This window comes from Falco biarmicus, chromosome 18, assembly GCF_023638135.1.
Source record: "Falco biarmicus isolate bFalBia1 chromosome 18, bFalBia1.pri, whole genome shotgun sequence".
Taxonomy (NCBI): domain Eukaryota; kingdom Metazoa; phylum Chordata; class Aves; order Falconiformes; family Falconidae; genus Falco; species Falco biarmicus.
The window spans coordinates 3,161,890-3,187,512 of NC_079305.1; the positions used below are offsets into that span (position 1 = coordinate 3,161,890).

The window sequence follows — 25,623 nt, forward strand, 5'->3', positions numbered from 1 at the left end:
GAAATAACAGAAGCAGATGCCTTTTAGTTGCTAGAATATGCTTTAGTTGCAGAAAGACTTTAGTCGCTTCTGACCTGACTTCAAGTCAGAGCCATCTGTCCCTCCGTCCCACCTTTTGTTTATCATTAAAATGGCAATAAACCCATCTTCCTCTAGGTTTCAAAATTCAACTATTTTTATCTTGCTGGTTCGTTGAGCTGCACCAAGTAGGGGCCAAAAGGATGTAAAACGCTTCCAAATCAGAATGCTACAACTAACTCCGTGAAACGGTAGCAAGTGAAGTTCTACTAAGGCATGCCACAGCTTTCCTGCCAGGCACAGGGGCTTGTAGGATGTTTCTAGTTCTTGCAGAAAACTGCACTAGCGGGCTCCTTCAAGTCTCTGCTCTTTTTAAGGGGCATCCTGTAAACAACTGAGATGCGAAAGGCCAGGTGAATGGGAAACTTGTGTGGCTTACCCACTGGCTTAGCCAAAACTGTCAAGATTTCAGGAGTATTTCAGCTGAAGGAGGACAGAGTCAACTTTACAACAACAACGATGTAACAAAACCCTTCAGAAAATACTTTTACAATCTCTCTTTACAGCCCTTTGAATCCTTTTCATTTGGCTGCAAGCCAAGGTCAATGTTGCAAGCCAGAACATGTTAGTAATTAGTTTTCTTACAAGACTCAAGGGAAAGAGGCTCTTTTATTAATCCTCTTGAACCAGTGACTCCCACAGCATCCCTAGAGCTGGCATATTTCTGCCATTCATGACACCTACAGTAGCTATACTGTCCTTTTTCAGAAGCACAGTCAATTCTGACCCAATGAAGGGCAAAATGGAAAACCTCCTATTTATCCCATGCATCAAGGCTTTATGCAGTGTACATCCCTCTCTCTCTAACAGAATTAAGTGATGAGCTCTTTTCTTGTCTTCCTGCGCTGTGAGAGGTAGCATATTTTAAGGGCAGTCATCCTTTAAATTCTTTTGGGGCAAATTCCGGTTCATCTCATTAAGGTACTCTGTAAATCTTCTTTGCAAATCAGACTGGGGAAGACATCCCCCCGCTTTCACAGTTACAAAAAGATGCTTTCTGTTGCTGCACATTGGAGAGCAATTAGTGTCTTGGACCAGAAGCACCTGAATTTCAGGGGCAGAAAAAAATGATTCTGATACAATGAGCCGAGTCCTTGCACATTAAGTACCTGTGAGCCGTTGGGCATCCCACAGTGTAAGAGAAACATTAGTGATACAGGGTAAAGAAAAGTGGCAATTTGATGTTCCTAGAAGATACAGGGTAAAGAAAAGTGGTAATTTGATGTTCCTAGAAGGAAACCAACTCCACGAAATGGAGAAAAAGGCTGTGGCTAAGATGGTGATATAATACAGGCTGGTTTAAGTTACTAATGACACATACTTTGAAAAACTAGATTCTTCTGAGCTGAGGACTCAAAAGGAGACATTTGTAATTTCTGCAGATGTGTGAATTCTTTCCCCTTCTTTTTCAAGACCAGATTACTGCGCTATTTCACATTGATCATGTTTTTGAAACTTTTCAATCATTGTGCTTTGTTTTCAATATATCTTCCCACCCCCACACACAGTTTGCCTAACCGAGGACAACACAACTCCCACTTGGAAAAGAAGGGACTGCACTTGATGGCCTTCTCCTGAAGCAAAAAACTTTTTTTATTCTTTTGTGGTTTCAGGGAGTGAACCAGTAAAATGATTAGACAAGTTTCAAGTAGCACCACCCTAGAAGCAGCTTGGAAAATTCCACTGGCGTTTCTTTCTCAAAAGCTGTTCTCCAAAAAAGTGTCAGCTCTCATTTCCTTACCTCCACAGAATTCCTCGGGTTGCTGTTCTCATAGGGTTTGCTTTTGGGCGGAGGTGGGGGTGGGGTGCTCGGTAAGCTAGAAGTTGCCAATCCATCAGCTTGCAATGAGGGAAAACCTAGAAGCAACAACAATAATAAGAAAAGACATTAAAGTAGGTGGAAAGGGAATGGGAAATGGGATCGACCATGTAGAATTTTAAGGGAGATTCACTTCAGATCTCGTGCTTTTGATCTGCTAACAGTTCTCTGCTGTAGCAGCTAAACCCAAATGGATCTGTCAAAGTCAAGTCACAGTTGTATCTCCCTGAAGTTCAAAATGCCCAGAAGAGTTCCATCTTCATCAAATGAATCTAAGCGTATGTGAAAAATGCATGCCTGAGAGAACAGAAAATTGAATCCATTATCACATCTGCAACGTTCACTGGGGTCTCCTTTCAGCCTGGGCCTCAACCTGAGAATTCACTTTGATTTTAACTCCAGTTGATGGAGTAGATAAGTACCCAAACTTCAGAAGAATTCCTGCGAAGCTGTCCTGGTACTAATGGCAATTAAAACCGCTTGCTAAGTAGAAGAGTGAGGTTTCACATTCCTTTCGCATATCTTTCTTCATATAGTATTCCTGCATTTGTTTGTGTTTCTCGTTGTCTCCCCACTCCTGATACCCATTTTTTTGGTTTTAACCCTCTCACGATAGTTTTATGCTTGTTTAGTACATTATCTATACTGGATTCTGACTTTATCTATACTGGACACTGAATTTATAGCCACCTAAGAGGAAGGACAGTCAGGTCCTACACATGATCTTCTGTTCTTTTAAAAAAAACAGCAGTAGAGGGAGAAATGCAACGACAAGCAAGGAAGCTGTCAGTGGTGACACTGGAGCTGTATTTTTACTTCAGCCGTATTTATATGTTGCTCCAGAATTAACGACAGGGCTTACTGGAAAGTAACTGCGCCAATTAGTCATTTTGCTTATTGTTCAAGATAAATTCCGTCTCTTTCAGGTGTAACATTTACCAGTGAGTTTCCAAGCTGCAGTGCAACTTCTAAAACTTTTTTGCCACGTGATGAGGGTTATTGTTCGTTAATTAACAAAGCCTTCAGGGCTTGCAGAGAAAAAATTCAGCCTCGGAGCTGATCGGAAATACCGTGCTGGATGGCTGCGGTTCCATCCAGCGAATTCACAGGAGATAATCCTCTACTATGTGCTGCAGCCGCCTGACGGGATGCATTTACAAGCATCTACACTGATGACACGTGACGTTCACCTTGAAGTTCAATATACCTTCCCACAAACCAGTACGGGAGAAAACAAAAAAGAAACTGAAAAAGATCAAAACTGTTCTCTGGAATTTCTCTGATATACTCAATTTTAACAAGCGATACGTAAGTCACAAGTATGACTGCCGTGCCTTTGATAACACTGCCAAATTCTGTTATCTCACCAAGATATCTACCAACATTAATAGCACACAGTCGCTTTCTGTGAACGACTGCAGGGCAGTTCTTCCCTCTTTCCCTCGCCAGTGAGGCTTCCCCAGCAAACACACAGTAATTCCTACTGCCAGGTACGGCCCCGACGGATGCGGCAGCTGCTCTGTAACAGAACTCACTTTGGGTTCTCGGGGTTTTGGGAGTGATGGGTGGCGGGCTGCGAGGCGTTGGCTGCTGGAGTGAGGAACCCTGAAGCAAAGTCAGTCTGTTGTCTCCCAGCTGAAGACTCTTTGGCCTTTGTGCTTTTCCTGACATGCCCTGGTTGAAACAAAGAGCAAACCAAACTTTTAGCAGTCAGCAAGGTGGCTGCACGAACATCAGCTCATCAGACCCGACACAAAGGCATCAACACGCTCCAGAAAAGCCGAGCAGGAGGAGGGAAGGTGCATTCAGGTGAAACGTGAGAGTGAAACCACCGCACTGGCTAAGCCTTGCCAGAAGGCATATGCTGTGCTCCTCCGACACCTCCAGTGTTCTGTGGGACCTTACTAACTGGGTATCAATCGTAAACTGTTTTTAACAACCTTAGTGCATTAACTAAGAAGGGAAGACATCAGGCTGAAAAACTGCGGCACTTGATTAGCAGTTCTGTGAACAAATGTGGGGTTGGGGGGAGAAAAAACTTTTTTCCAAGAAGAATAAAAGATGATATTCTGGGTGCAAGCCAGGACAGCTGGTATCATCCAGCATACCCTTAGCGCTGTGAAACAAGTCTCAACCAGGCTTTACAGAGCAAATCCCTAGCAACTGGGACTCGGGAGATGTCGTTCCAGTTCCTTCCAGCGTCACACACGTCTTCTGTGCTCTTCAGGCCGCCAGAACAAGGAGCCAAGAGTCCAATGCAAGAATATGATGGTCCTTTTAAATAATAATTTATTGCTTTACGGAGAAGGCTGTCACTATAATTACTGGGCTCTTTTAGAGATCTGCGGGGTGAGAAATACTGAACTGCTCAACTGAAGGGACCACACGCTGGTGTACAGTGAATATAAAACTTAAAAAGACCAAAGCTGCTGGACATACAGCAAGCCTTTGGTTCCCTCTGGCTTTCAAGCTCCCGAGCAGCTTAGTCAAGAGCTGCATAAAATCAGTCTGTCCAACTCTTGTGCTGCACGACGCAGCTATGGAACAGACCCGCTATAAAGAACAGCTTTCCCTGCACTCTGCAATGTTGTTAAGCAGGAGTCGAACCCTTGACGGCTCATTTGCTCCAGTAAGCTGATCACACATGGAATCTGCCCTCAGAGACACGAGGGGAGCCGGGAGGGTGCGTCTTCTGTTTTGCATCTCGCTGCAACGCAAAGTCTTGGACAGACATGCCTTACTGTCCTAGCGAACCGGCCGATACAGATGGGCTTCCTCCCAGATCTTTTCTCTCGAGTTGTACTTAATAAAGTGATCAGCATCTGACATCACAGTTTGTGGGTTAAACCCGTTTAATTCAACGGCAGCTCTTCCAGGGGCAGAGGGCCAGGCCTCCTGGACCACTCATATTTACAACCCCAGATTTTCCACTTGAGTGGGAAGCCTGTCAATACCGAACGACCTGATTCTAGAACCAAGTTCCCCTTTTCATAAACAAGCTGCAGACTCCAAGTGCTGGCAGCATCACTCAGATTTGATGAGAATTCCTGAATATATAGCAGCATAACCTGTTCCTGCCAGATTCAGTTGAGAGCTTGGGAGAGAAAGGGAAATAGAAGAACTCATGTTTTCTCATTATTTATGCAGCCTGTGTTAAGTCAAATCAGTATCACTGAGCCATTGGCTTAAATACTCAGATCCCTAATTCTCGCATACTCTGTGACAGTGTAACACAGTCTTTGCACAAAGCAGGATAGTACTCCAAGGTCATACAACTCTACTTTTGGGCTGAAACTTATCCATTTGTATTAGGTGATCATTCCAAATCCCACTGTCAACCTTAACGCTTAACAGTCTTCAACACATTCCTCATTATAATGCTCCTGTGGGGGTATAGATTCTCTTTTATTCCTCTCCTGCAAATAATCTGCTCAAGGAGTAAACACTCCTGCCCTCACACAGGAGGTCTGGAGCAGAGTACAGGCTGGAAGAACCAGTTTTTCAGTCCCAAGCTGGTGACCTAACTAGGAGATCTTTTTTCATCTCCCCAGTCTATCAAACTGATCTTCACCTTACAGCACATTTGATTTGTGCAGTGATGCTGACTGATAGCAGCTGAACATCTGGCTTGCCAGCTGGATTTTGGAGTGGGCTAGCAGTATCTGTTTGCTCCAACAACAACAGAACAATTCTACGTGGTGCTGAGTGCACCACACAGTCCTCGGCTCCTAAAAAGGAACAAGAGCACTGAGCACCTAGATGAAACACCGGTGCCTCCTGTTTCCAGTTTGTACCTTAAGCCAAACTGCAGTTGGGTCTGTGACACAAGTTTTCCAAATAAAAAAAAAGTCAGAATTAATCAGATGACCAAGGCTTTTGGTATTTGAACCCCTCCCACCATTTAATGAAGTTCCCAATGACAAGCATGGCTGAAAGGAACGGAAACTCTACAATCTCCTGCTGTGGATTTTATTATTGCTTTTTTAATTGTTTTTTTTTTTTTTTTACCATTTTGGAAGTCAGCTCCGTTTCTGGCTCCTTCTCTACAATAACCTGAGACTTGCTAATACTCCACTCCTTCCGCTTCAGTTTGCTAATCCGGTTATCACCATCATCCTTCATGGGCAAATCTTCAGCTCTGGGTCCTGCTGATATTCTTCTCTCCAAGAGAGGCTCCAGAATAGATCTGTGGCCCACACCAAAACAGCAAAAAAGCACGAAACATTAGTCCACCAGCCATTTAAAGCACTGTCTGTTAAAAAGCTGTGATCTCTTTGTCTGCATACGAGATTACTGTGAAAAACGGAGTTATGACCACAGAATTTTCAGTAAGATTTGTGCTCGTAAGCTACCCTAGAAGTTTTAAGTATTGTGTCTTAGGTACAAAGTAAAGTGTGATCTACTTGCAGAGGGAGCCAGACTGGCATTTATGCTTAGCCCTGCCACCGAGTCTCTGTGTGACCTTAAGCAAGTCACCCAAACTCCCTGGTTATCACAGATGCAAACCAAATGTACACAAAAGTAATAGCAGGAAATGTTTCCATGTGTGGCAGCTCCTTTTAATGCCATGTATGCACCTGCAACCAGGTAGGTGGAACAATCACCCCGTGACGATGCACCCCGTTGCAGACCACAACAAGCTAAATTACCTTGTAATATCTTACAGCTGTTTTCCAGCGTTCCTGCAAAACAAAAATACTGTGCACCTGAAATGCACTGCCTCCATCCCTCTTCAGTATCACGTAGATAATTGTGACTCCTGAGACAGACAGTCGTGGGTTCAATTCCCAGAACTATCCCTAGCTGTGCTTCAAACTCCCTGTCTGTACAACGGAATAACAACACTGGCCTCCATTTAAAGTTTTAAATGCACAGGTATCACTACTCTGCATGGAATAAATCCTCATTTTAAGAGTAACTAATTCTGGCAAAGGCATATCCCCACTCTTGTAAACCACATGTAAAGGCTGATTACTAACCCATCTGAACCTGGTCTGGAAGAAGTGCTATCAGATGACGTGGAAGATGTAGAGACCACAGAAGATGCCACAGATGTGACAGAGAGCCGTCTCAGTGTGGAAGACATGATGTAGGGCAGCACAACAGAGCCTGACCTGCTCTGTTTCCTTTCGGTGAGGGAGGGAGGCTGCAGACAAACGCACTCGTGATAAATCATTTAACACTAACTCACAAGTGGGAAAGGGGAGAGTTGTGTTTCTGTAAGGTAAAAACACTAAACAACCGGGTACGCTTACCAAAGTTATCACACCGTACTGCTTCTCCACCTTCTTCTTCAGCTCTTTGAAACAGGCTGTCAGTCTGTCATGGAGAGGCTTCAGTTGTTCTGTCAGCTTCTCACCATGGATCCTAATCCCTTCTGCCAACAACGGCATCTAAAAGAAGGAACCAAGTGAAGCTCAAAAGGAAAAACCGGCTCTCCTGTTCCAGGAAGGAACACATTAAACATCTCAGATGCACTCGAAGGACTTAAATAAACATGGTTTGACTCTGCAGAGGCAAAAACCACCTGATCATACAGTAAGGAAGCTCATCTACCGACTCTTAGCATCTTACGCTGTGGTAATTTGACTGTTTGAGCTCCACGTGTTCAACGAACATCACATTTTACTCATCTATACCTACAGCTCCCTCTTCCCCGCTCAGGTCCCATATTCTGCCTTGGAAAATACACACGTTACATGTTGGAGTTCCACTCCTTAGCCCCCAGAGCTGTATGATTGTGAGGCAGTTTTAACTGGGCTCTGTTGCGTGGAAATATGAAAAAACTGGTCCGCAGGGATGCAATTTGCATTACAAGAAAACAGGGCAATTCTTCATTTCCATGCAGGTCAAAATAGACAATTTTCAATGGTCAGACCAACAAAATACTAGGTCTGACTGTTTCATGAAAAGGTAACAGATATTTTGTTACACTCATAAGGAAAAAATCTATGCCACCTTGGCAAATATTTCAAAATAACGTTTCAGAGCAACACAAGATACATGGGACATTCCAAGCCACACTTCTAGAATACACTTTCCTTCAAATAAAAACCAATTGGACACATATCTGGGTTGTTCTTACAGCATTTATCTGCATTCTCTCGCCAGAACAACGATGCTGGAACTGATCTGCACTCACATACAGTGCTTCCACTTCTTTCCCACTACAATACCTGTAGAGCAATTAGTTGCTTAAGCAGTTCAATTTTATCTTGATCTTCAGGATGTTCTTGAAGATACTTCTCTGTGAAGAAGGCCTGAAAGCAAAGGGAAAAGCTAAAACAGACACGACACATTGCTTTCACAGTTAACTCTGAGCCAAAGATCCCTGTACTGTAAAGACAATTAATTTCCATTACTACTCTAATTAAAACCAATTCACTTCCATTACTTCTCTCGTTAAAACCAAATTTTGCTATTTCCCCGACACAAAGCTGAGGGACAAACCATGGTTATTTGCTGAGAACTGGGAAGAAAAACTTTTTTTCTGTTTAAATAAATATGACTACTTTTTCAGTGAAACACAGATATGTAAAAAAAAAAAAAGTCACTTCATTGGAAGGGTTTTCTTCAATTCCAATTCCCTTCTCATAAAACTGAATTGCTTTGAATAACCTAGGTTGTTACTTGTCACTCAAACGCGAGTAGCAGATCCAGTCTGTTGAGTTCTCACTTCAAAAAGTCTTTAATTTTTAGCATTCAGTGACCTACAGTACACAACGACACACAGCCAACCTCAGCTGCAGAAAAGTGAACAGGACATCCCCTGCCTGCGGTTTCCTTAAGCTCTAAAATTTAAGTCCAGCGTTTTCACACGGGGCTTGTTACAAAGATGCAGCAGAAATAAACATTGTGTTGAGGTTTTGACTCAACAAAGCACCTTCAGTCTACACTTCTTATGTGTTTACCTTTAACCAACCCAATCTGGTACCAGTTTGAAGTTGAACAAACACAGGTACGCCCTCCTGGACTGAAGCCGCCAAATTGTGCCGATTCACATTATGTGCTACAGTGTATTACATTGAAATGCATCACAATTCCCAGGCCGAGGAATTTCATTTTTCTTTTTCTTAGATAAAATCCCTAGATATTTTTCATTCGGTTTTAAAACGCGCCTCTGATCTATTTCAGCCTCTGCATATATTTCTTCGTCCTGCGTTCCATTACCTGGACTGTATGTCCAAGTGTTTATAGGTCTAGTGGTATGATTATGAAAAAGGCTGATGTCAAGAGGAGGTGAGCCTGGGAAAGGACTGCTGGGTATGTCCCAGTGGATTTTTCTTGAAAGTGTTTAATTATTGCAAGAAGAAAGCGCATGTTAGAAACACAGACTTTGGCTTTTGGCTACAACGAAACAACTAAACCTCAAGATTTTAGCCGCCCACAAACACCAAATGTTCTGATCTTCAGCTGAAACAGGAAAATATGAACCAGAAATGAGTATTTCCAGATGTGGTTACAGATACTCCGTGCTTCCTAGTTATAACTGCTTTCCCACTTTCGTAATTCTAAACTTTATGTCAACCTTAATTCATAAAATGGGAGGATGTAGGGCCAAATTCAGCCCTGGCAAAGTATGCAGCTCCTCTGGAATCAGCAGAGTTAGACCTCAGATAAATCAGACCCTCTCCCATTTAACTTTTGCACTTCATTTCATGTGACTGGAGCACATCTGAGGAGAATTAAATGCTTTAACACCATCCATTCAGTTTATGGAACTAAGCAATGTATTTCGTGCTGGGAATACCATCACTAGATACTGGGAATAAACAGCTTAAGTTAAACATCACAAAAAGGGAAGGACATACACTATTCAACTGAAGTTAACTGAATAAACCCGGATAGGAAAGACTGTTTTTTTCCCTGAAATATACGCTCTTTACTGCAAGACTCTAAAGACAGATTATCTGCTGGAAAAGAGAAATCCTTATTTGCCTTACCATTTTTTGTTAATACAATCGAGAAACGCTAGCTCTTTTGCTTTTGTTAACTTGCACTGTTCATTGGGCTGACCAAGCACCTCAATGCCCCCGCAAGCTAAAATCATGTTATTATCATCACCGTAAACAAGGCCCAGAAGGGCTGGATCATTCGTTTCTGTGGCGATGCACACCACTAACCCCAAACACGAAAGACACGGGGTTTTCCCACCCTGCAGGCTAGTGGAAATCTCTTATCATTGCTCTTTTCTTCATTGAGCTCTGAGCACAGATACGACTACAAAATGCAAAATGGAACTGGAATCTCCTACGTTTCAATCCAGGTCTTCAACACCGCGGAGGTCAACAGACTGAGCTAGAGATAAACGTGAAACGGACCTTTTCATAGTTGGTATATCCCCCCATGACCGCTGGGTCCACGATCCCATTCAGGAGCATAGAGAGAGGATGCACAGGAAGACTCCGGTCCCAGACATGCTGCTGGACGATGTTGCTGATTTTCTCGTTGGTGAGCTCCATTGTTTCGATGGCGTTCTCCAAAGGGCTGACCTCTTCCTGACAGAAAGAAGAAACACAATAAACCTTCAGTTTTCTCCCCTGGAAGTCAAGTAACTCCTCATATACAAATTACAGCCCAATAGTTTCCAGCAGAGGATTTTGGACCCCCTGTGCTAACTATCTTGTCACCCACAGATGAATGCAAGAATGGTCTTTAACCCGAAGGAACAAGAGTTCAGGACTTGAGTGCTGACTGTGGAGTGTGTTGCAGCAGTAACCACCCTCCCACGTGTTATACAGACAACACAGAACTTTGCTGCCTGGGGTAAAGCTGTCTGCGGATGCAAAATGCAAAGGACGACAAACACATCCAAGAAGATATACATCTGCTTTTACCTGAAGCAGAAGTTACTGGTGTGCCACATCCAACAGTGGAAGGACTAGCTGTCCTAACTGTTGCAAAACTCTCTACTTCGCCAAGGATTGGAGGGGATGAGACCCAGCCCATCTGCAGAACTCACCGTTGTAATCTGTTTAACTTCAAACCACTTGAGGATGCCTGGAAACGAATACGCTGTCGTGTACGTCGTCCTTTCTATCCACATATTCTGGTTAGAGAAGGAGAAAATTCCAAGAGGTAAGGAAAATATCGCTGTTGCAATTCAATTCCCTTCTGTGGTAGAGCACAGAACCAGGCTTCCAGAACTAGCTGGCAGGACTTACACAACGATTTTCACCTTCACTGATTGGGATGGAACCCAGTGTTTCTGGCAAGGAAGACTCCCTCTGCTATTTAAATGGTACCAACACGAGCAGCAGTAAGCTGTTACCCTCCACGTGGGCCACTATTAGCAGAGCTGCGATTTTGGCATATTTAGCCAGAGCTATATGCAACATGCCCAAGCACACTACACATGAGCACCAGCATGCCGCAGGGGCAGCAAGGAAACGTGCTGTTACACTACACCCGAGGCTCGCTCTCCGCTGCAAATCTTAAAAAGTTGGCCTGGAATGGAACTGATCCTTCATGATTAATGGCCGGCCTCCTTCAGCACAGCTACATCAGTCACAATCCACCAGACACACAGCTGTACTCCGTAGGAAGCTGTGCTTAGCACGATATTTATGGATTCTAGATCAAGGATTCTCGACGTTACAATTTCAGCTACGGAGCCCCTTGACACTATCACACTGGCTTTCTGTAAAGATTGCAATGCAAAGTGCAGCCCCTTGTTTCTTCTGCATTTTGTATAGCAAAACAGGTGGAGGGAAAAGCAAACTCACAGCAAACTCGTTGTCTGGATCTTTTTCTCCTTTCCTGACTGGTCGGGAGTGCGTGAACTGCTGCACCTCGTTTGCTCTGTAGTAGCTAGAAAGAAGCAGAGTAAATGGTGAGTTTTCTCACCTCCCACCCTCCTTACATAAATGGTCTCAAAACCAACCAAGTTTAAACTGGACTGTGAAACAGATTTACACAAGACAAAGGCACTTGACCTTGTGCCTAGGCTAGCTGAAAAAAATACAGAGGAAATGTTGAAGGAAAAGGAAAAGAAATTACTTTAAGATCTGTTCAGGAACAGGTTTATCTTTATAATTAGGTGGCAGGTTCATCACAGGCTTCACAATAAAGCACTGCACATCTGAGCAGCTATAGTTAAGGATGAAAAACTATGAATTCTTTTGGGGAAACAGGAGAGGGAGAGAAATACCCTACCTGTTTTCATCAAATGTCAGACTTCTCAACAATTCCCTGTGCTCTTGTCATATTTGAAGAAAAATACTTACTAGTTCATCAACAATCACAGGCATTATATTGCTTCTTGTAGTTTGTATGGTACTCATGAACTACAGGCTCAAGACGATAAGGGCTGTACAAACACTTCCAACTATTGAAATTCCCCAGGAAATCCCTAGGAAGCCTGGGTGCTACCGATTTCTACTCTGGGGACAGGAAAACAAGATTCCGTACTAGGTTCCGTAATGGATGCATCCGTCTCTTCTCTCCCCCACCACCCCACAGTTCTTTGTCAGACCCTTCCAGTCCGGTGAAGCTGCCCCTCCTCCCCTCCCACTTTTTAGATCAATAAGCTAGCAGAAGAAAGTAGGCTGGCTTTCATCGGTTAATATCTACTTCATCTTCAGCTTTTGCACCTGTGAACCATGCAGAAATAAAAAAACCCCAACCCTTACATAATAGTATCCCTAAACACAACAGCTTGCAATGTGCTTCCTCCAGAGCTGTGTTAAGGATTGTACTGAAGGCTTTACAGAAGTGAAAACCTGCGTGGAAAAGTAAAGGACAACCTGACCCACATTAATAGATTATTTCTGTGAATTACCTGCCAATTGCCCTCTGAGTGGCAATGTTTTACTGGTGGGTAAGGTGGCCCCATACATCCTTTATTTCACTGAGGGTAGTTCTAAACATTATTTTTGAAAGCAAGGCAAGGTCATCCTGCCTGCATTGAAGAGCCAGCTGGCTACTAGCCAAATCTGAACCCAAAACCACATAGCCACATTAGATCAAGCACGGAGCCCAAGCTAATATATTCCTTCTCTCAGGAGAGCTTATTAGCTTGGGCTTGATGCCACGCTAAGCATGCTGTAGAGCTTCTAGTCCAGAACTGGTGAAGACCAGCCCGTTTGAGCGTGTAGGCATTCCCTGAGACCACGTACAGCTCACTTGGTAGCTCCAGCACACCGTACTAAGAAACACACAAAGGAAGAACATGGCATTTGATCATCAAAGAGGCGAGGCAACAGATTCTGAGCAAAAGTAAAAAGGAGCCCGAGACAAAGGAAGTTAAAAAAGCATGAAATTAAAACAAACTACAGAACCACCACCGCCTGCCTAACACAACAGTGATCTGGGCACTCAGGCTCCTCATCTTTTCAGAAGGTGTTTGTAAGAGTCCAAGAAGAACCTGTACCAAATCCAAGCTATGCAGCTGCTCCCCTTTATAATGGGGCTATGCCAAGACCCGGAACCAAACACCCCCAAACTTTTGGAAGAGTTCAGATCTGGATCCAAATTTTGCAGTTCAGGTTCATCTTGAGCCAAAAACATTAGAACAAACACAAACAGATGCAAAGGAAGTAGCTGAAACAAAGCAGCAATAGAAGAGGCATTTTTTGATACCAAGTTTGGTCTTGAATGAATTTTAATTTCCTATGTGGATTTAGTGCTTGGCAGGCTTATTGCAAGGGAAGCATCTGGTATCACTGCTTGAGCTGTGCCTTTGTACACAGAGTTTTAAGGCCAAAATGGACCATCAGATTCTCTAGTCTGGCCTGTATAACACCAGCTTGTGTAACACGGGCTAGAAGCTCAGTAACTTGTTTTTTTTACTGGTGTACATCTGCCAGGAGCACACCCGCTACCGAGTGGAAGACACAAACAAGGATCTGAAGCATCTTCACTAGGTTGCACTTGGTCATACTCACAATGAAGAGAATGAGGATCTTAAGCCTAGTGGTGCGCTGTGGCACATGGTTTGGAGTTCTGCCAGCATAAAGAAAAAGTGGGGAAAAAAAAGGGGGGGGGGAAAGGGCTCTTCACCCAACACTCTTATCAACATAATTACTTCACGCTTCTTACAAAGTGACTTCTAAGGATAAAACAACCAAACAACAACCCAGGCACTTCATAAATGCTGGTTAACTGCAAGAAGACAGCATGCTTCCACCTCCTTTATAACCCACTTTCATTGCCTGTATTTTACCTCTTTCACCCGAAAATACCAAACTGGATCACACCTATGCTACAGGAGGCAACACCACCTGCTTGAAAAGAAGGCACAAGACATCCTGACCTGCAATCTGTTAAGGTTTCATCCTAACAGCAACGGGTTTAACTCTGACAATATCAAGCTGTCTCTCTTTTTCAGTATGTTTAAGTTCACCATTGCAATTCCAGACAGTTTTATTTAAATGCCCAGTGTTGGCTTTCAAAGTTCTGCTTGGGGCAGTAAGTTCCTTGTTTATTATTGTCGTTTACCAGTTCTGTTATTCTAGGAAAGGGGCAGATCCTGAACGCGCCAAAACGTATTAGAACCAAAAGATACACTGTTTAGGAGAAGACTTGATCTCTTCTCCTGGAGGGGCAGTACTGGTCATCTTCTCAGCGCTAGGGAACTGGGTCAATAGCTTCAGGTTGAAGTCCTCTCGTCGTTCATACTCTTTGCCACGATAGATAAAAATTTTATTCTGTGGGTAGCAGAAGAAAAAGAGAATTAACACTAAACCAAGCAGTGAGAAAGAGCTTTCCAAACGTACACGGAGTAGTCTCAGAGATCTAGTTTATACGAAGGCTCCCCTCCTAGCTTAACCGTCAGAACACACGAGAGAAACACAGGCTGGAGTAAGAACGTAGCAACTCTCGGGAGCTCTACAAGGCTCTGCAATGGCAACCTCTTACTTGCCTAGAAAAGTCATTGTTCCACATACAGGTGTTACCGAAAATGTTTGCGCTTTCTAGCACTCTAAGAACACACACCTTCAACACAAAATCAGTCCTCTGGCTGAGATTTCATAAGTAAGAGAGCATATGTGCTGGAAAGTTCTTTAATGCAGGGGACTGCAAGCTCCTTGCCAGACCGCTTATGGTATGAGTTAACGGAGGGATCTCCCTGTGTGCAAAGACACGAGTTTTACCTCCGTTCCTTTCCTCGTTCTCTTCAGCTACCAGCAGTGAAATGGCCAGCTAAGGCAGTTTTGCACTACAGACTTCAGAACAGACCATGGCCAATTGTTTTTCCAAACTGGCCACCAAGCAGTGGTGGTTTCTGGAAGGGATGGATTCAAAAACATGACCCGGAGGTGAAAGCCTTCTATACCACCCAGTTACACAGTCCTAAGCTAACGTTCTTCTTTTCTGTTAAGCTTGGCTTCCATTTAAGATCAGCAACTTCAAACAACTCCAGTCTGAAAATGCGAATGTTCCTTAATTTTACATAATAGTCAGGAAGATTATCTAGTACGCTGCACCCTGCCCATCTGACTCACTTTGGCTGGATTCTTGTATTACAGCTAGCATAGATCCAGCAATGCTTAGCAGCAATCTCAAACAGGAAGCATCTTTGCATTTTAATTCTTCTGCGTGGGCCAGACTCTCACTAACGTGCTTGAGCACTGAAATGATCCATGTCCTGAAAATTAGGTTGATTCAGGCTGAAAAGCAACGGGATAAATCCTTTACAAGCTAAACATTTTCTAATGGCAACAACCATATTTCTGTGGAAGCCTATAGGAGACAGATACAAAAGGTAGATTCTGTTTAAGTCCATATAAGAACATACCAGTCATCTAACAAAGCCTATTGCAACACACTAACTTTATAAAAGCTGGTAACATCTGGTAAAGCTGGTAAAATCTGGTCTCTTACTTGTCTCTCTTTCATATGCTGAAATGCTTTGAAATACTTAAGGGACTCAGATCTCTCAGTGTCATTCAAAGGAAAAGGAGTTTGGTGCCTGAATTTTCTTGGAAGCTCTGCAAAAGTTGCAACTTTTAGAGTACCCACCACTCCAGAACTTGAGGGCTGAAGAATTCTTACCCGGAGGAAAGAGGGGAAACCCTGACCATAGTATCCAACAGCAAAGTACTCTGGTTGAGGTCTCATTGCCTTCATAATATTCTCATAAAAAGTAGCTCGCTTTTTCTGAAAAAGAAAAAGTCACCAGCATTTTCACTTTGGAGTATTCAAGTACACTGCCAGACTGTAGCTTACACTCCCAGTGACAAATCCCGATCTGTTAGCTCTCTCCTACAGATAACTTTTTTCAATCGTATTTTGATACAGTATCTCATACATAACCATTTCCTTGGTCAAATATTTGCTTTATCTGGGTGAAAATCAACTTCATTTCCTAGCCTGCAGACGTGAGAACAATGCCATGTTTTTTAGGATTCCAGGAAGATACTTGAAATCCTTAACTGTAGAAAGACAAATTAAATATATTCTGCAACTGAGCAGACACAAGTGGTGACAAATGTCAGAGAACTGGCAGAAATAAAACTGGGCAGATGATTCTCATATGAAAGAACATAAAGACCATCTGGTTACATCTTTAACCGCTAAAAAACACAATTCTGAACCAAGATCATTCTATAGTTCTGTGTTCATACACAGTAGTTTTACCACAGGACTAATAAGGTGATGAGATTTATGGAGCCTGAAAATAAACCGTGCAAATGTTACCTTTTCGATTAACACCAAGAATGCTAAACATCTGCAAGCGCTACGTCACGCTAATTACAAGGTCAAAACTACACACTTCAAAAACAATTTATGAAAACATTCTTTTAATATTAAGCTTTACAAAACCACGGGGGTTATGTTGGTTTGTTTGTCTTTAACATAGATGTATTTTGGGCTTATCCTGCTCAACAATATTAATTTAAGCAGTCAGCAGCCTGCTGAAAATGGAGAAAAGAAAATCTTACCAGGAGATTACCAAGTCCCTCATAATCAAAGACCTTGTTTTCATACATGTCAGCCAACTCTTTACTTAGTTGAATGGCTTTTTCCCACATCTCCATGGAGGGTGAAGGGAGGCAGGTGGGGGATGAGAAGCACAAGCAAAATAAAAGACACAGTTAAAAGCATTCATTACCACAGATAGGTAAACAAAAAATTCAGCTGATTTTAATTCAGGCAGTACTTTAATGCACTGCCAACTTTCCCTTAGATTCCACGTTGAAAATTTTTTGCAATAATTACTATAGTCACACAGCTCTTTTGATTTGTAGATCTGAAAGTGATTTACAAAGCAAAGTTTCCATCGCTACTCCTGATAAGGAAAACTGAGGCACAAAGAGGTGGAAGGACATGTCTAAACAGCAAGCAAGAGAAGCCCAGGTGCTCTCCTCCCCCTACACACTTACAGCTCATCCCCTGCATCAGGCTTCCTTGGATTCGTCTCATTCAGCCCTGGTAGAACCGTCTGTCCAAAGGGCAACTAACACCAGTTCAGCATCAGCGAGACAAGCTATCCTTACTCAATGCACAAAACCTGACAAAAGCCATTACCCAGAAAAATAAAGGCTAATACCTATAGTTTCCCCCTCTACTCAGTACCTTCAACAGGCTTAATTTTTCAGATGCTCTTTGACTAACAAGGAAGCGGAAGGATTCAAATGTCACCAGGACAAACACATGCCCTGCTCATAGCATACACATCCTAGTACAAAGTCAGGCCTAAGCATCAAAGGCCTGTTACGGAGTCACATCTGCTTTTACCCTCGAAACCAACTTCAGCCAGCTACCTCCACCGAGCCAAGCACTCCTCAGTGAAGTGTACGAACGCCGCAGAGACACTCACTTTGCCCCTGTCAAAGAAGGAGATGATTTCTTGGTAGAGTTTTTCCTTGAGTTCTTGCTGCGAGTAGACGTAGTAGCTGTCCCTCTGCAGGAGGTGAGGGACGCACGGCTTCTCGGACCACTAGCGCAGAGGGGAAAAAAGGCAAAGTTGAAAGAACTGGAATATTTTAAGATGAACAAATCCTTAGAGTGGATAGATTCACCTTCTACAAGGCTGCATTCAAGACAAATCCCTCATCAATGCAAAGGGAGAGCAAGTTTTGCAGTGATACAAGCTGAGCTGGCTGACCAGTGTAAACTAGAACGTACAAACGCTGCAGCTCAGCAGCATGGTTAGAGTAACAAGTGGCCAGCAAGCAGTAACTTCTTACACCCCTTCAGCCAGCTGCTCAGAAAAACATCTGATTATACTCTCCCACTAAACACATAACCAGCCAGAAAGCTTCAGCTCCATGCAGGTTTTTTTCTACATTAGAAATTTATTTTCAAATCAGTTTAAGAATTCATCTGAACTTGTATAAATTTGTCTTAGTCATATTTAAAAATCCCTTTAAAACGCTGATACAAGTGGAATTTTATCTGCAAAACTGGTGTGGTTCTGGCTTAAGGTCTTAAGCAGAGACACTAACTGAATGTGTATGCTTTATTAATCTGTGGAAGACATGAAGAGGTTGACAAATGCAAATTAAGATAGCTTAGGCTAATGCATTTCACACTGTTCACACAGAAGTGGAAAAAACCTGTACTACAACCCTGAACATGGACATTTTCTCCCAGCTCACTATAGGACTCTGTTTCAGAGTACTAACAAATTGATGCTGATAACATTTTTGCTTTTATCTGTTTAGCTGCTGTGCAACCTGCAAAACTGTGAAGCTCCTTAATGACCACTACAACCTAGATAACGCGAAGTCACATTTGAAAAAAAAAAAAAAAAAGAAAAAAAAGTGAATTGTTTATTCTGAGCTACTTACACTTCATTTAAAACCCATACCCTGACAATGGAAACTAAGATTGGCTTCAGTGTAATACCTGGAGCAGCTCTGCGTGGAGGAGGAGAGTGTATGCTGCCTCTGTGAAGTTCTCACAGTCTGTGTGCAGGTCCCGGAGTTTGTAAAGATACCTAAATAAACAAAAAGCAACTGTTACTTGATGTGAAGGACTCCTGTACCAGTGTACAGAACACCAAGAGAAAGGCAGGCTTCTACACAGGTTTGTGGAGGGGAAACAGCCCACCTGATATAAATGTCCTCTCGTTTCTTCTCCTTATAAAAATTCTGCCAAGAATGGAAAAAAAGTAAAGCTTTCACAATGTAAGGCCCTACAGATTTGCATCATCATCTCTAGACACAAAAGTTAAGCATCATATTTAGATATCTGAAAGATCTTTGCATTCATTTTGCATATATGTGCACATATCCCTGCAACCATACCTTCAACATAAGATGGGACTACTATCACCTCTAGAAAAAGGGCAAGTCGAAGAGAGAAAGTGACTTGACCAAAGTCATACGGACTCTTTGCAGTGGAACAGGGCCCATGTTTTAAGCTCAAGTTTCTTGAACTATCAGCTAGCCATCCTTCCTGCCTGTGTTTCAGGACTTCAGATTACCATGTAGACATGGACCAGCCATATGACTCGATTAAAAAAAAAAATAAAAAAATATCCTTCCGAATTCACAAAAGCCAGGTCAGTAAAGAAGCACCCGTATCCAAATCCAGCCTTGCCCATACCAGCACGTTGACAGTGCAGCTCATGCGGTTCTCCTTGCTTTCATCATGCATGATTGTCCTGTAGTCCAGCAGGTTCTCCAGCAGGCTGCTGACCAGCAAGGCAAACACTTCTCCAGAAGTAGCCAGATACTTGTGCTTCCGGCAGTGCTCCAGGAGGCTGCAGATACACCCAGAGAGACAGAAGGGAATACTCCATTACGGCTCTGAGCAGCGGTAAGCAGAACTTCAGCATAAATTACTCAGAGAGTCAAATATATTCCTGGAACCGAGACTCTCACAGTGCAGAACTTCACACCAACACCCATGGACCTGAGACACCCAAGCCAGGCAGGTCAAAGCATGTCTTGTTGACTAAAAACCTGGGTTCTATTCTTGGTGCTCTCTACACTCTAAGCCTGAGCCTGCTGTTCCCAAGCTTTTCCACTTACAACCCCCTTGCCAGTTTGGCACCTGCCTCCAGGATTTCAACTCCAAGTTTACGGTAGTTGTGGGAGTTGCTGCTCCAGAATAAAAGCATCATTTTAAGACAATCAATCTCAGAATACCTGACTAGCATTAAGATTCCTGTCAACTGCTCTGTCTCCCTGTTCACTGGAGTAATGCATTTGGGTTTCTCTGCCTTAGAAAAATAGCCAACTAAGCTGTAAAAAAGCCCCTCAAATTCTTTATAAAACTTACAGTTTTTCCAGCAAAATCTTGTACTGTTCATCCCCTCGGCCACCTTCCACTTCCTGGTCCAGCTTGGTTATCAGCTCATTTTCAAACTGCAAAGGCAAAAAAATCACAGACAGCAATTCTCAAGAGTGTGGTCTGAACATTAGTAATGCTTGTGGCTGGTGTTTCTGAACTGGCCTGCCATCAGACGCTGGTTTTACAAGCCAAGTTAGAGGACACTTTCATTGCTGGAGCAGAATAAAAAATGGTAAGGCGGCAAAATGACAAGACTGGAGCAAGGAAACACAAGCCTCATCCTACAGGCACTGGAAAGCCATGCTCTGGGGTAACTCTTCCCCTTCTCCCCCACCGAGTAACAGTTCAGTTTGGCTAGGATGGAGAAGCATTCTAGCAGCCATCTTACAGAATGTTCATTCACTCACCCTAAAGAAACAGGACTACTACCATCAGTTAAGGGCAAGTCACAACTTTGACCATCACAAACACTCGTGACCACTAATTAAAGCAACTTCTCATGATGCTAGAACCGAGTCCTGTGTGATTGTCTGTCTAGCCATGAAGATATGCCCTGTTATGTGCAAGCAGGTCAAGTACAGAGTCTCAGTTGTAAGTGTAGCTAGTATATAAATACCACTGGAATGGAAAATCCATGCCACACACATCCTGCTTCTTTCTACCAATTCCCAACCCCCCCCAGACCCTGGGGCCAACCACACCAAAGACTGATGACCCCAAGGGAAGAAAGATCCCATATACCCATTGAAGCTGGAGTCTAAGCTGGTGCAAGGATGGTGCTTAGGGAGATGCACGTCACATTTGACAACAGTCTGAAATGCCAAGGTGGCTGCCTTTTGGATGGATGGCTCCTACCCATCTCCAGGGAGAAGACTGTCTACAGCGCAACTACAGTGTCCCCTGCCTGCCAGTTGAGATGTTAATGTCCGATATCCCCAGAGGAAAGCTGGAAGAATAAGTCCTTAGAAACTGCACTGAAAACTTAACCTCATGGCAAAAGCAAAGCTCCTCTTTTTCCTTCCTTATTTTGTGGTGCTTTCTCAGTGCAATAAAAGGTAATTTCCAGAGAAATCGCCACGGGGTTGGAACGCAGCGGTCCGGGTTCTGTTCCCTGCTCTGTCCTTTATACTTGTGTAGCCTCAAGCAAATGGTGTCTCTCCTTCATATTGCTTTCCTTTCCCTAACGGTGGCATCAGTACTCACAAATGTGCTGTCAAATTTGAATTTAACGTACTGAATTTAGTCAGTACGTAAGCAACTACATAGTCTTAACACTGGACTGTCTTTACAGTAACCTACATTTACAGCCAAAGATCTGTCTTGGGGGAATTTATATGGTTGTTATAAACATAAATAGACAGTACTTTTTAGAGTACTCTCTTAGGGTCTCCAAATTGCTTCACAATTCGGATGTGGGTATTCACACAGCTGCAAATGCAGAAAGGTATGAAAACAGAGAAACTCATTAATTATCCAAGTCATGCAAACATACAGTCAGGGACAGAAATGAAGAGTCCTGACTCCTACAAAGCACTTACGAGTAACTTCACGAAGTTTATGGCTTGTTTTGTGCATGTTTTGGTTTTTTTGTTGTTTTGTTTTGGTTTTGTTTAAATATTTTCTTCTCCTTCTTGCCCAGTGCATTCTGTGGAACATCTGTACTGAAGATGCCAGGCTCCCTTACCATATGGAAGTTCCTGTTCCCACTGAAGTTAAACTCGCACTGCATCATATCGAAGAAGATGGGAATGGTAGCTTTCCGTAGCTCAGGCTCTGGGACCAGGGTTACCTCCAGGATTGGGCCTACCATTGCTGGAATGAATTTGATTTTGTGGGGACCTGCAAGAAAGTCAACCAGATGCACCCTAATGGCACGATTTGGATATCCAAATACTTTAGCACATTACTCATATAAAGTAAAGACCATAAAACGCAGACATTCTGCTTAGAAAGCATATTTTATGTGGGTAATGGCTACTTAAGGTAGAATTAACATGTTAACAGCTCCAAAATTCAGGAATAGCCCAAGAAAACAATTTAACTGAATTGTATGCAATGCTGCAAATCAAAAAGGCTTTATGAAAAATTCTACACTTTTCCTTCATGTGTCAGAACATCCTTTATAAGGAATCTAAGAAATTATCTCAGCAGCTGACATGAGAAAAGATCAGCTTTTGCAAGCTATTCACTGGAAAAGATTTTGCACACTGAAACAGCAGAACCTTAAGTGTATCTCCCCCACATTAAACACGAGCAGCTTTAATAAAGAAATAAAAGGTCTGAAACCCAGCTTGAGAACTTGAATATAGATAATTCCTTAGCTGGCACTCACCCAGGTTGTACCACATATCCCTTATTTTGAAGCCGATTTCCTTCCTCATGTCCCCATACCTAGGAAAAAAAAAGTATTAGAAAGAAAAAGAAAATGCTTACACATTGATATTACCTTTGCAAAGTTGCTATATAAATTTAATGGGAAACCCACAAAATCTATTACCCTCTCCTTAAAAAAACCCACCACACAAACCTGAATATGCTGGGCATTTATACCAAGGGGTCTGACAGACCACCTTCCCTAAGGTCTACCATGAAGGTCCTCAGTATTACATACCTTCTGTTAGATGTTCACCTCATCTTTCTTCTTCCTTACCCTGCCCAGCACTAACACTCAATGCACAGAGGAAGAGGATGGCCACGTGCCATTACGACAGAAGACTACAGATGCCCTAAGAGCAGAATCAAGCCGCAGCCTGTGCTGCTTCAAGCAATTCTACCCAGAATTTTGTTGCATTTGGTGTTTTTCCCTAAAGCTTTAACCGCTTATATCAAGACAATGCAAGAATATTTAATTACCAGGCTTCTTAAAGCTGTCATTACTGCAGAAAAAAAAAGATTACTTTGTGTAATGACAAACATTAACTATATATGCCCTAACAACATTCTACGTCAGGATATTTAAGCACTTGTCAAAGATACTTAGGCAGTTGATTCCAGCTAAACGCAGAAGTAAAAGCTATTCAGTGCCTTTGTGAATTTGGCCAAGTTACTAAAAATTACTACTTTTGGGTTGATGAATGCCTCTGAAGCGCTCTCACTTTCAAAACAGAAAAAGCAAAGAGAGGGGACAAAAAAGTTGCAGGGCTTTTAGGATCCTTCTTACCTACCTTACATAACAGCTGAGGAATTGCGTAAGGTCTTGCTTTGGGAACTACGGCAAGCCTTCTCTTACACAACTTACAGTTAAAACAATCTTTTGGCAAGTTGCTTAAGTTCAGCTCAGACAGCTCAGGATCTGTCTGACCAGACTTAAGACGATCCACAGGGTAAAGACCTGACATCTGTCCTAGTCACCCCTCCTCCCTGCATCATCATTCATCAACCAAGCACTTCCATGGCATGCTTCATCTCCTCCTAAGATGGTACGGGGTATGTCCGGAACACTACAAAGAAAGCTTCTTAAAGCAAAAAGGCCTGGCAACTTTTAAAATGTAAACTCACTTCTTGATAATTTTGTTGCGTTTGGCTTGCGAGAAAGTCTCCAGCTGGAGGGATTCATGAGTGAGAAAGGCCACTGCCAAATGGAAATAGTTATTCCAGAGCTGCGGAAGAGAAACAAGTCTAAAATAGGAGAAGACAAAAGAAAAGCAACAACCAGCAGGACACCCAAATGCTGCAGTCTCCCAGGTAAGCGTTAATGAGCACACCAGGGACCTGGCAGGTGAGCCTGCGTTCTCAGCACAGCAGGCAAGCCAGAAGCATACAGCAGCTTCAAACTTCTCACCCTTTTTCGCTTGTACTTTCCAAGTAAAGGAAGCGACAGTGGGTACACCCACCCATACAGTGTTTTGTTCCTAACTAGTCAAGCACAACTCAGCTATAGGCAGCGTGCGGCTCGACGTGACCTTGTAAAGCCTGCAGCAGCTGTATTTGCTTGCAACTTCTTGCTGCACTAACCACGGTTCTGTAATTCAGAACTGCTTTGCATTCTGCTGCTTTTTTCTAGAAAAGATGATGGGCATTTTCCGCAGGCATGCACCCTATCAAAAAAATCTGTTAACAGTGGGATTTTTTTGTTCTTCTTGCCTTTCAGGCCTGGGGTCCACAAGAAAAAAAAAAAAAAAGTAACTATTACCTGGAGTTCAAAATTTGCTTGGTCCAGAAAGAAACGGTTAAGTACAGAGGTAAATTGGTTCACTGCCCGGAGGAAAACCCTGAAAGAGATTAAAAGCATCAAATAAAAGGTAGCTCTTGAAAAAATAACATTGCAGATCTGGGTTTACAACTACGCATAAGCCCAGTGGACAAAAATAGATGCTCCCAAACAAGACAGGTACTCCTCTGGAATGCTATTTCACCTCTTTCCCAGTCAAGGGACATTCAGGCGAAGTTACTGCTCTGTTTCTGAACAAAAGAAACCTTGACTGGAGATTTAGCAAGTATAGTGACTCGCACGAGGCCACATGAAGTCCACGGCAGAGGACAGAAGTGAACCCGGGTAGTTCTAGTTTACAGGCCAGCGCACCAAACCCTTGACCGCGCTTAGGTCCAAAATGTTTGCCATTTGATTCCCCTAGAAGTGAAATTAAAAAGGCTTCTCTGATTCATGTTGTACCCTCCAGCAGGTAAGCAACTGGATGAAAGACTGCACGGTTTTGACTGTGTGCCTTTAGGCAGAGGAAGAAAGATTTCCAGTTCCCTCAACAGCGCAGGCACTACAATTTACTGAAATCTAATTTACATCACCCTGAAACTGTAAAAGAAAATAAGCCTATGTAACTCCAGTGATTTGCAAGCCTGCTTGTGTGAGTCACCTTCCTTTCAGGACCAGAAAGGCTCCGAAGCAGCAGCAAGACTTAAAATAGCAGCAACCATCTACCTGCTCTGCATCATATTCATGACCATCCAGTCGGCGGCATAGACATTTTTTCCAATCAGATCCTTAAACATAATGAATGTTTCCATCAAGAAGTCCTGTTGGAAAAATAAAAAACAGAGCCCATCAAGTTGAATATGGTACTCTTATCTGCATAAAAATATAGCGAAATCCAAATGTTTGCAATTGTATTGATCAATGACTGCATTAATTAGCAATCAATACACTTTAACTCCTAAGAAGGTTTTCTTATTGTGTGGGCATACTCCAGTAACTAAATTATTTCTGACATCTCATCCATTCAATTACAGAAGAAGAAATAACTCCACAGAACATGTTGATGTCTTTAATTAAATCTGTCTTTACTGTTTTGAATTAAGCTGTGTTGTAGGGAGTTCTGGTACACAAGCTGGATTAAAAAGCAAAACCAATATTCAAGGATTTGTTTCCAAATGTCTTCATGATGACAGTGTGACAGCCTCATGCAGTATCTTCTATTAAGATGGAACAATAATGTATTTTCACTTCCCCAGTTAGTTAGGTCTTTTCTGGTCCAGTTTAAGAAGTACAGTTAAACAGAGGTAGTGGATGTGCAGTCAGACACAGGGTTTAGAACATTAGTTGTGCAAAAAGTAAACTGCTCCAAACAAAGCTGTACCACACCTTT

General features: G+C 42.8%; 1 protein-coding gene across 2 annotated transcripts in view; it reads right to left on the minus strand.

Annotated features, from left to right (window-relative positions):
• DOCK5 (dedicator of cytokinesis 5) overlaps nucleotides 1-25,623 on the minus strand; it is an 85,773-nt gene that overhangs the window by 6,738 nt on the left and 53,412 nt on the right. For both annotated transcript variants that reach the window (XR_008825997.1, XM_056362966.1), the window contains exons 29-51: nucleotides 24,960-25,054; nucleotides 24,216-24,294; nucleotides 23,582-23,682; nucleotides 22,416-22,474; nucleotides 21,768-21,922; nucleotides 20,072-20,157; nucleotides 19,394-19,550; nucleotides 18,896-18,936; nucleotides 18,692-18,782; nucleotides 17,661-17,780; nucleotides 16,783-16,872; nucleotides 15,893-15,997; nucleotides 14,403-14,544; nucleotides 11,897-11,978; nucleotides 11,623-11,707; nucleotides 10,860-10,946; nucleotides 10,219-10,395; nucleotides 8,074-8,157; nucleotides 7,153-7,290; nucleotides 6,877-7,043; nucleotides 5,906-6,083; nucleotides 3,433-3,571; nucleotides 1,820-1,935 (exon numbers count right to left, since the gene is read on the minus strand). Coding sequence is in view for 1 of the 2 variants with exons in the window: in XM_056362966.1 (XP_056218941.1) it covers nucleotides 1,820-1,935; nucleotides 3,433-3,571; nucleotides 5,906-6,083; nucleotides 6,877-7,043; nucleotides 7,153-7,290; nucleotides 8,074-8,157; nucleotides 10,219-10,395; nucleotides 10,860-10,946; nucleotides 11,623-11,707; nucleotides 11,897-11,978; nucleotides 14,403-14,544; nucleotides 15,893-15,997; nucleotides 16,783-16,872; nucleotides 17,661-17,780; nucleotides 18,692-18,782; nucleotides 18,896-18,936; nucleotides 19,394-19,550; nucleotides 20,072-20,157; nucleotides 21,768-21,922; nucleotides 22,416-22,474; nucleotides 23,582-23,682; nucleotides 24,216-24,294; nucleotides 24,960-25,054 (2,574 nt within the window). In the remaining variant the exon portion in view is untranslated. The remainder of the gene's footprint in view (nucleotides 1-1,819; nucleotides 1,936-3,432; nucleotides 3,572-5,905; nucleotides 6,084-6,876; nucleotides 7,044-7,152; nucleotides 7,291-8,073; nucleotides 8,158-10,218; nucleotides 10,396-10,859; nucleotides 10,947-11,622; nucleotides 11,708-11,896; nucleotides 11,979-14,402; nucleotides 14,545-15,892; nucleotides 15,998-16,782; nucleotides 16,873-17,660; nucleotides 17,781-18,691; nucleotides 18,783-18,895; nucleotides 18,937-19,393; nucleotides 19,551-20,071; nucleotides 20,158-21,767; nucleotides 21,923-22,415; nucleotides 22,475-23,581; nucleotides 23,683-24,215; nucleotides 24,295-24,959; nucleotides 25,055-25,623) is intronic.